Source organism: Macrobrachium nipponense, chromosome 27 (genome assembly GCF_015104395.2).
Source record: "Macrobrachium nipponense isolate FS-2020 chromosome 27, ASM1510439v2, whole genome shotgun sequence".
NCBI classification, from domain to species: Eukaryota; Metazoa; Arthropoda; class Malacostraca; order Decapoda; family Palaemonidae; genus Macrobrachium; species Macrobrachium nipponense.
This window is the reverse complement of record NC_087216.1, coordinates 8,765,526-8,775,525: the sequence shown is the minus strand read 5'-3', so window position 1 is coordinate 8,775,525 and position 10,000 is coordinate 8,765,526. Positions and strand designations below refer to the sequence as shown.

At 37.2% G+C, this 10,000-nt stretch overlaps 1 protein-coding gene across 1 annotated transcript in view; it reads right to left on the bottom strand.

Annotated features, from left to right (window-relative positions):
• Positions 1–3,700, bottom strand: part of LOC135200799 (brother of CDO-like) — a 34,425-nt gene extending 30,725 nt beyond the window's left edge. The window contains exons 1-6 of the mRNA XM_064229449.1: positions 3,665–3,700; positions 3,082–3,161; positions 2,123–2,264; positions 1,378–1,511; positions 1,088–1,226; positions 517–691 (exon numbers count right to left, since the gene is read on the bottom strand). Of these exons, the coding sequence (XP_064085519.1) occupies positions 517–691; positions 1,088–1,226; positions 1,378–1,461 (398 nt within the window). The 5' untranslated portion in view covers positions 1,462–1,511; positions 2,123–2,264; positions 3,082–3,161; positions 3,665–3,700. The remainder of the gene's footprint in view (positions 1–516; positions 692–1,087; positions 1,227–1,377; positions 1,512–2,122; positions 2,265–3,081; positions 3,162–3,664) is intronic.
• Positions 3,701–10,000: the final 6,300 nt, after the last annotated feature.

Below are 10,000 nucleotides of genomic sequence, written 5' to 3'. Positions count from 1 at the left end.
AGCAAGGGAGGTTGCGAAGAACAATATAATTCAATATAGCTAGTCCATTTTTTATGTGATCTGCTGACAGATATGGACTCATTTAAATAAAGCGAATGGAAGAAATGTCGCATTTTACTAACATTAGTGTGGTAATATCTTTTTCCTGCGTGTCTAGGACATTATGGCCTTAAGGGTGAAATCTCAGAGCTCTATATAATGTGGTGAACGAAAAACTGAATACATATAATGAAAAATGCCTTTTAAAGAAATTTTAGAAAATGCCTGATTTGATTATATTTCTAATTAATATGTTTAGTCCATTTCTTATAATATAGGTTGCACATGTTTGTGGAGAAATGAATATTAAAGTAAGAACAATTAAAATAGACAGAGTAACTGATTGCCAAAATGCTATAAATGAAGATATGTATTATCTAAATCTAAAAATGGAAATGGGAAGAAAGGCCAACGTAGTTCATACTTAAAAATATTTGCGTAAATTGAGTGACAAACTGAGAGACATCGAAACATTACTTTTTATTTCTGGTATCGTAAGCTACTTTTAGTCTTAGGGGATCAACGGGTGACCCATTTTCTCGGTACCACTTGACCTGCGGCCGGGGAGTGGCATTTACAAAGCAGGCTAAGGTTGCATCGTAAGAGACCCCTGAGTAGACCTCAATTTTGTCTGCCATGACGTCAGGAGGATCTGAAACAGAAGGGAAGGTGTGGAATTTGCACTCTGGCTCTCTCCTCTCTCTCTCGTCATCTCTCCCTCTCTCGTCGCTCCAAAAAAAAAAAAAATCTCTTGTCGTTCTCTCTCTGTCCTCTCTCTTTCTGGCTTCCTATGAGCCATGCGAAGTTTGTTGAAAACGTTAAAAGAGAAATTTACTCAACTTTGTGTAAATTGTAGTAAGATCAAATAGCATAATATGTAGTAAACAGCACACTGACTTGCCCAAAGCTGAAAAGTTGTGTTGAAAAACAACATGGTACTACAGTGGGAGAATATGGTTTGCATTATTTTGTGCTTTTTCAAGGAAGCCTATTTTCGTTTGGAGGAAGTGGAGCTTTGTGAGACATTTTCGCAGTGCAGAACACTTACGCATAACCTGTAGATTGATAGAAGCGTGGACTGGATCTCCCGATCCGTTGTCAGCTGTGCATGTATAGATACCATTGTCTTCTGCCCTAGTGGTTGTCAGGGTGAGATTGACGCCTTCCCCGAGAGGTTGAGCTAAACCCTGAAATGGTAATGACAGAATCCTTTCGTAATAAACTATTAAAGAACTTATAAGGAAGATTTCTTTTTATTTCAGGACAAAATGATATTCCGTTTACAAGGCATATATCATGAAGTTTCATCAGAGACAGTCTAAAAGGAATAAACCTAACCTCTTTAGTCCAGGTGACTTTTGGCAAAGGATTGCCCGTTACGACACACCTGAGGTAGGCCGTACCACCCATCTTAATCATCATCGTGGTTCGGTTGTTGGCTGGATAGACCGTCGGTGGGACTGCAACGATGACTAAAATTGATAATCAGAACTGAAATTCAGTGCTCGTTATACATTCATTGTTTGGCTTGGAAATTATACAGGTAAGCATTTAAAACTATTTAGCTTTTGTGCAAAATAAAAGAAAAAGAAAATCAGCAAAGGTGCGAATCAAATTTACAAGGAAATTATATCACTTTAGTGTGATATAATATTTTTAGGCAAGATAAAAAAAAAGTAAATAAAACTGAGACAAATAACCAAGTATTTAAGGCATTTATTCATGCAAACTCCAAAATAAAAATTGAAGACAGCTGATCTTGCAAAATAGAGGCAAAGGAAATTATTTAACAAAAATAAATAATTTAGGAATACAGTGCAGTGAACATGTATGTGGAAGCGTGATTTATGCTATCCGTTTATAATATGGATGGATGTGCTGCAGACGTCATTTAACGGTCAGGGACGTTGCTTTAGTGTAATAAGTCTGGATGCGAAGCAACATGCTTTTTATGTTTTGGGTGCGTTCTCCGTGTCTAGTGAGTTGGTATATTACAGTGAAGACAAGAACCAGTTTCGTATGTTACATTGTGATGGTGAAATTATTCACTGTTTACACGTGAATGTCTTGGGAACAAAATTACCTTTAACTTTAAGCGTATGACTGACAGATCTCGGCGGACTGGTCGAGATTTCACAGGTATAAATACTTTCATCGTCCGGTAGGACTCCATTGATGATGAGAGAGGTCCCGTTTCTGTTGATGCGTGGGTCACGGGAAACTGTCTGTTGACAAAAATGTAGGCGCGTCAAAAGTGAGGTTAGTGAAGGGCATGGTAGCATGCAAATGACTTCAATTTAGTCATATAGGAGAGGAAATACATGTAAATGCGTAAACCGCACTGCAAAATATTGGTTATTTATCGCTGACTGTTTCACTGTTGTAACGAAAGGAATTAAGTTTTTCTCACAGGCAAGAATGAATAATATGCTCTTTGCTGTAACTGAAATATTGAACTTGGATCTTATAACGATTTGATCATCTGTTTGAAAGAGACTTATGACACATGTGATTACACAGTATAAGTGAACAATTGATAGAGCAATGGCAGTACGGCGTTAGGTTAATCTTGCAGGCAAATATATGACATTCGAAGATGGTAGTACCTACTACTTAAGACAAAATCATTTTATAAGCTTTCTTATACCATAGACATTATACTAGTAGAAGTGTACTGAAAACCCTTAATAATGAAATGTTCCATCGGCAATGACTTTTTGAACCAACCACGGTTGGTCATCCAAGTCATACTAGTTAGCCAGCCAAATAGGTAACACTGACCAAGGACCCGTGGTGACTTGAAAAGCCAGTTGAACTCGACACAGAAAAGAAATCTGTATTTACACTGATTCGATAGAAAGAGAAAGGATAGGAGGAATCCGCAATGATAAAGGATGGTAAAAGGGGAAATAATTTTAAGAGAAGAATGAGAATGATCAACAGTTACAGTAACACGATCAATGGCTTTGGCAAGATAGTCAGGGAAATCATAGTGGATGTTAGGAAGCCAATAGATACTAGGACTAAGAGAGAGAATCCTACCTGAATGAAGGGCCCTTCTCCTCTGTCCTGCAGAACCCACAGGATCTGGTTTCCCCGTCGCCACACCAGCGTGAATTCCCCTGGGAAGGAGAACGCGACTTTACCCTTTGTAATAATAACTGCAGAACCATTAAGATACATGAAACGTTTGTGATATCAAAATGTTTATACATACTATACTCTGGTTTTTTTTTCATCTGTCCATCCGCCTGTGGTGTTTTTGTATGGTAACACTGCGTCCCGGGCTTTAGATAGTTACGCTATTTGTAAGTTTTAGGTAAATAAAAGGATATCTGGGTGTACATTTGCAACTGAAAAGTGTTTTAATAATTTACTGTATGCGAATTACACCGTTAATATTCGAAATAGGATATTATTACAATCGTTGAATGTAAGCTGAATGTAACTATCTAAAGCCCGGGCCGCAGTGTTGCCATACAAAAACACCACAGGCGGATGGACAGATGAAAAAAACAAAGTATAGCCAAGGAGGAGCCCTCGCACAGAAAATACTGGCAATACCTAAGAATACTAAGAATGAGTTGGTAATGTTTTCCCAAATCAAGAAAAAAAAACCACCTACCCAAATTATGAACGGGACACGGAATCACCAATAGTTCCCCAATTCCCAATTAATGGCAAGAAATTGTTCGCTCGCTCGGTGGTTGATGACGGGGAAGGATCGTCATTCAGGGTTGGAAGCTGCTCATAATAGTAGTCGTTCTCGGCTCCTGTGTGCCATGGTGATCCCACCTGACCTAAGCTCGATCTCATACCTGGAAAAAGAAGGTTGATTAATTTAGCGATGAAGAAAAAGTCTTTTGTCTCGTTACCCCTGTAAGAACTATGCAGTGGGCTAATATTAAGTGTTTAGATCAGGTACATAATTTATTGCTAATTCCAACGAGGGTGCAGTGAATGTGCTCACCTGCCAACTGGAATTTACTGGTCAAGGAATAAGATTCTTCTATTTGTGTGTGTAATATTTGTGTAGTTGTATATAATATATATATTTAATGCATTATTAAATATTAATAAATAATAATACTATATATAATTATTATTATATAATTATATTTATATATATGCATTATTAATATATTAAAACTAAATATAATATATATTATTATATCTTATATATTAATGCAAATATATATGTAATATTATCTGAATATTTATCAATCACCGTGATTCATCATAAATCATTCGAGGCCTACAAATGTCCTTTAATATCTAATTCGCTTCTACCCTCGAATTGAAATATATTTTGTCATATATGCTTACCGAGGGGGAATTTTTTAGTCGATTAATAATTTCGCTACCCCCATGGGAATCGAACCAACCGTCCAGTTTGGGACCGGGGAACGAAATCAGGATCGGACAGTCGACGCTGGCAGCAGTCACTGTCCGATCCTGATTTCGTTCCCCCGGTCCAACTGCGACGGTGGTTCGATTCCCATGGGGGTACGAAATTATTATCGACTAAAAAAATTCCCCCTCGGTACATATATTGAAAAATATATCAATTCCGAGGATAGAGCGAATTAGATATTAAAGGACATTTGTTAAGCTCGAATGATATAATATATCTATGATATAATATTATATATATTTATATATTAATTATGTGTGTGTGCTGTGTGTGTAATGGCTGTTATTATATTATGCAAATATGTATATATAATATATTAATATATAAATTATAATATATATATTATATTATTTACTATTATATTATTTTATAATATATAGAAGAGAGAGAGAGAGGAGAGAGAGAGAACGAAGAGAAGAGAATTTTTCTTTTAATTTTAGGAACAGAATATCCCAAACATACAGTATGATTTAACTGGATGTTCCTCAAGTATTACACCTTCCTTGAAAATCCGAAGCTTCGCTCTATTGTTGATGAGAGACTCGGACTAGGCCTATATGTATAGCTACGCAGAGCATTACTAATTTACGCCTTTTATATCTTAGAATGATCCGAGAAGCTGGCAATGCAAATACATTGGCCAGCCATGTTTTCCTTTCCAAAATGCTCTTCACCATCCCGCGTAGGCGCATACGATTTACTGGGAGCCAAGGGGAAAAGAAAACGCTTTAGTGTGACCAAGGGGCCTAACAGATTTTATTATTGTGGGCGTAAAATGCCAGCCCAAATTCTACCATTTTCTCAAACGGTTGGAACTAGCTCAGGTTTCGAGATTTGATCTTGTGCTTGAATGACCGTGGCAACTGAACCTAGCTTGAATAGATCTTTATACTTTGATTAGGTCACATAAAAAAATATTTTTTATTATGTGCAACACACGCACAAGAGTAAAATTATATGCATCAAGGACTGACGCAACCAAGATTTGCATTCATGACCGATTAAAGATATATATAAAATAAATAGTAATGATAATTGATTTTCATATATGTACCCTGTAAAGGCCGATAAAAAACGACACATCAATGTTACAAATGAATTAATTTTTATGAATTCTCTTTCGGACTTCGGTTGTAATTATAGGTGAACATACCGCACATGCGCAGTAAACAAAAGTTGCCACACACTCCTTAGTGTTAACTGTAACCGAAACCTTTCGAACTGTAAAATAGCCTCTTAACCGTTGATCGTTGCCGCTTGTACATTTTACATTATATTTGTGTGTGTGTGTGTGTAATAACTACAGTGGAATTCACTGTAAAAATAACGAAAACCGTCGGAAAAACCTGCTGATTTAGGGCCGAAGATCATCCATACAAGGTAGGCAACCCAATTTATTCTCATTGCACTTACTAGGTAGCCTAGGCCTATGTTGAGTCGTTGACATGTTTGTTGCCTTGTCATTAGAATAGTCTTGTTATTAATACAATAACATTCTAATTGACATCATCTTCAAGTATTGCTTTAGTTTAAAAAAGACAGAAGCAAATGGAAAATTGGTACCAGTATCAAAACGAATGTCATGACCAGACAGGCCTAGTAGTATAGCTACTAAGCTATGTAGGATTATTTTAGCTATCCGACATTGTTGCAGGCTAACGTTTACAGGTTATTGAGAGGTGGCTGATGTGACATTTGGCAGGGAAAAAATAGTATTGGCAGATCTAAAACTATTTATAGGCAATCTGAATGGCATATGTGCATTGAAGGTTTGGGAAGAATGTAGAATACTTGATCACACATTAGTCTGTTACGCAGGTCGGGGTGCGCCGCCTTAGGCTAATCCTAGGTTAGGTTAGTTTGCATTTTGGTTGAAATTTCCTCTTGATTTCCTTTTTACCATGTTGCTGCCAAGGAATTTAAGTGCCCAGTTCATCTGCGCTTTTATCATTTTATCGTTTTAGTGTTGCCATAAACTAATGAGTACGTCTATGATGAACATGGTACGGCATGGCAGAGGGTATCAAATTCCTTGTTGTGTTTCATTATGGTTATACCACCCAATGAGTCAGTCAACTGAACTTAGGCAATATTTGGATCGCTGGCCAGATCACAGTCTGTCCATATGGTTGCGATAATTCAAAGCCCATTGAAATTCTGCTGGCAATTGTGTACTTGACATTTAGCCACTGTAGTAGGTAACAGCCAAGTTGAAGTTAGCGTAAAACAGTAACCATATGGCTGGTGTATAATGGTTTGTGAACTCACACACATAGATACATATTTATTCATATATACTTAAATATATATATACTTGCACATATATTAATGTTTTTGTGTGTAAGATGAACATATTCATTTCTAGGTATTGTTTGTGCATTATTGCGGTAAGTATTGGAATCAAACAGTGAGAAATAAGCTTATAAGTTCATTTTTGTTATGTTAATATTGATATATCTAGTAGTAAAATTGGGAATTGCAATCTTGCATTCCTTTAAATTATTGCCACAGGTAGGTATTATTTCTAGCTATGTCCTCTTACAAACAGAATCGTTCAGAAATAATCCAGTGTTGGAGTGGTAGAGGGGGCCACAGTGTTATTATTTTCATTTTGTGTAACTGTCTTACTTATAATGAGAAATTTGAAGCTTTTGTATGAGAAGGTCAACCCCTGCAATTTATCACATAAGCTTCCTCTATTTTCATGTCCTCATAGGATGTTGAAAGCAATGCCTCTAGTATTTGCATAACCTGTTCTAGAAACCAGAGTAATTGAGTTTATGCAGAGGAAGCTCGCCCCCCCCCCCTCCCCCTCACACTCATAAGCTATAGTTTAGTAAGCTAATAAAGTTTTATTTTCCACCTTAAAATATTTTTTGTCTCCCTATAGGAGGGTGTGGCATCAGAAGGGTATAGTATTGCCTTTTGGTTCCTTTTGTGGTGAGGTGGTATATTGACTTGATTAGTATTTTAAAATGTAATGGAAAACTCTATGGCAAAGATGAAAATGACTGAATTTCTTGTGAATGAATACTATGATCATACCATAAAGAGTAATTGCAAGAAACTAAAATTAATTGGCTTTTAAAACCCCATTTAGGATGAGGCTACAGAACTTCTGGAGCTAGAGAGAACAGGAGAAACTTGAAAGCATGATGTAAAAATATTTTATTTTATTAATGGAAGATGGGCAGCCTCATTTGTGAAATGAGAGAATAGGTCTGGAGAGTAATGTGGAGGATCTCAAAAGGTTGAATAAGGAAACATGGTCAAAGTGCCACAGGGATAAGGGGAATAAGTGTAATAAGGTACAAAAATAAATGGGCAAGGGGAGAAGGTTTTGGAAAATACCTGGGAACGCTTGAATAAGGGCAGAGGGGTTTCAAAACCATTAAATTTAAAGAAAATGGTAAGAAAGGACTGAAGTAGGCCTATCAAAAGTCTAGCATGCAAGAAAGAATAGTAGGATGGAAAAGACTGGCAGAATAGCCAAGATCTGTTGAGCATATGGTAAATTTTGGGACAAATTTGAAATAATGAACAGAATCTGATATTGTATAAGGAAAGAAGGATTAGGAGTTAGTGATTGAGGCATTGAAGTTCGAGGTCACTTGAGTAAGAGTAAAAAAAAAAAAAAAAAAAATGCATCCTTGGTGGAGTACTGCGCCGAAGGGACTTAGGACTGGTCAAGGGATTGAAGGGAAGGAGAGGGATGTGTGCCGGGACAGGGAACACGAGGGAAGAGTGGGAGGAATACAAGTGATTAAGGTTGTCATTTGTAAAGCACCTTTGGGAAGCGATACTCGTCCTCAGGCCTAGTCCTCCTCCCTCCCTCCCTCCCTACCTCCTTACCTCCTAGCTATGCGTTGAGAGGGATGACATCGTTAAAGACTCCTCTGTCGTAGTGATTTGGGGGTTTTCAAAGTTCTACGCCACCCCATTGGTCCCACCCACCCCCCTCTCTTTCTCTGGTGATTGCTTGGACGATTTCCTTCTTGGAATTGACGGTGAATCATGAATGACTAATTTTTTTTTTTTTAAACCGTCGGGCTTGTTTGCTTTGATGGTCAAGTTGGCGGATAGTGTGTCTTGTTAAAGGATCATTGTTAGGCAATTGACTTTTTCGTCCTGTATTGCGCGTCTTGTATTCCTTTATGCAAAACTAATGATCACTTATAAATCTTGATAAGTAAGCCATGTGGGTTTTAAGTAGGCTAATTTTAGTATATCACATTACATTCTCAAAGAATGATTGTAACGATTGTGATAAAACGTAACTTTAACAAGGTGTCTTACTATGTTTGTCATTCTAAATACATGCTATCAGTGGCTGGATACATAATGCCAAGTAAAGATGGTAAATCAGTGTACAGTGTATATATACCTGTTCTTTAGAATTTTATTGTAAGAATTGAATATTGAGTTATTAAGGAATGTTAATATTATTGACGGTTTCAAAATTCTCCTGTAAATATCGTTTAGTATGAATTAAGTGAAAGTTATCTTATAATCTTGCTGATCCCGAATTTCAGTTGCAATTGTTCTTTAAATAATCCTGTTTTGATATTTGACTCTTGAAAGCTTAGTTTGGCAGTTTCATAAATTTTGTTAGTGAGAGAGAGAGAGAGAGAGAGAGAGGAGAGAGAGAGAGAGAGAGAGAGAGACTACAATATGCTTTAAGGAAAACTCAAACTTGTATTTAAAATTAAAAGATAAATAACCGTCGAAAGTCCCTCTCTCACGCACACACCTACACGCACACACGCACACACGCGCACCCAGTCACCCAACTCTTCACCCCCATTGTATACTTTCTTGTTTCCTTGCCCGTTCCTCATCTCAAATGAGAAATGGATAATGGGACGCTCTCAGGATCATGTCATTAGGAGACACCATGCATACGGAGGGAAAAGTTACGTCTGATTGTAAAGCTTAATTATTCTCGATGTTTATATGCGCAACGATGTTTATTTTTATGCGTGACGCTGCTAAGCTCACCGACGCCCTTCCGCTCTCTCTCTCTCTCTCTCTCTCTCTCTCTCTCTCTCTCTCTCTCTCTCTCTCTCTCTCTCTCTCGTGCAGATGAGACTTCTATTGTCTGAGTGTTGGCATTTTCTGTATAACAGCAACGTGTTGACGTCGACGTTACATTTAGGGGAAATGTACAATGAGGATGGCATGTTTCTCTAATCTGTGTGTCCTTTAAAGGTTAAGCCAACCCATCTTTTTATACAATTTCCGTATTAATCGGTTTGCAGTCTGTTGTTGAGGGAATACAGTGTACGCCGGCGTTCAGTATACGTGTTGTAACACAAACAAACACGTGTACTATATATCTGTAGGAACTTTTTAATCCATAAAGAATACCAGAAAGTGTAGGTTATGAAGTATATATTGCTTGCATGATTGATTAATGAACGCATTTTCGGTGGAGTATGTTTTCATTGTTTTGAAGAAAAAAAATGTATATAACATGCCCACATTTTACTTTTATCTGAAGTCTGGAAAGCATTTTGGAAGATACATGGTTATTTACTTTCTTATGAA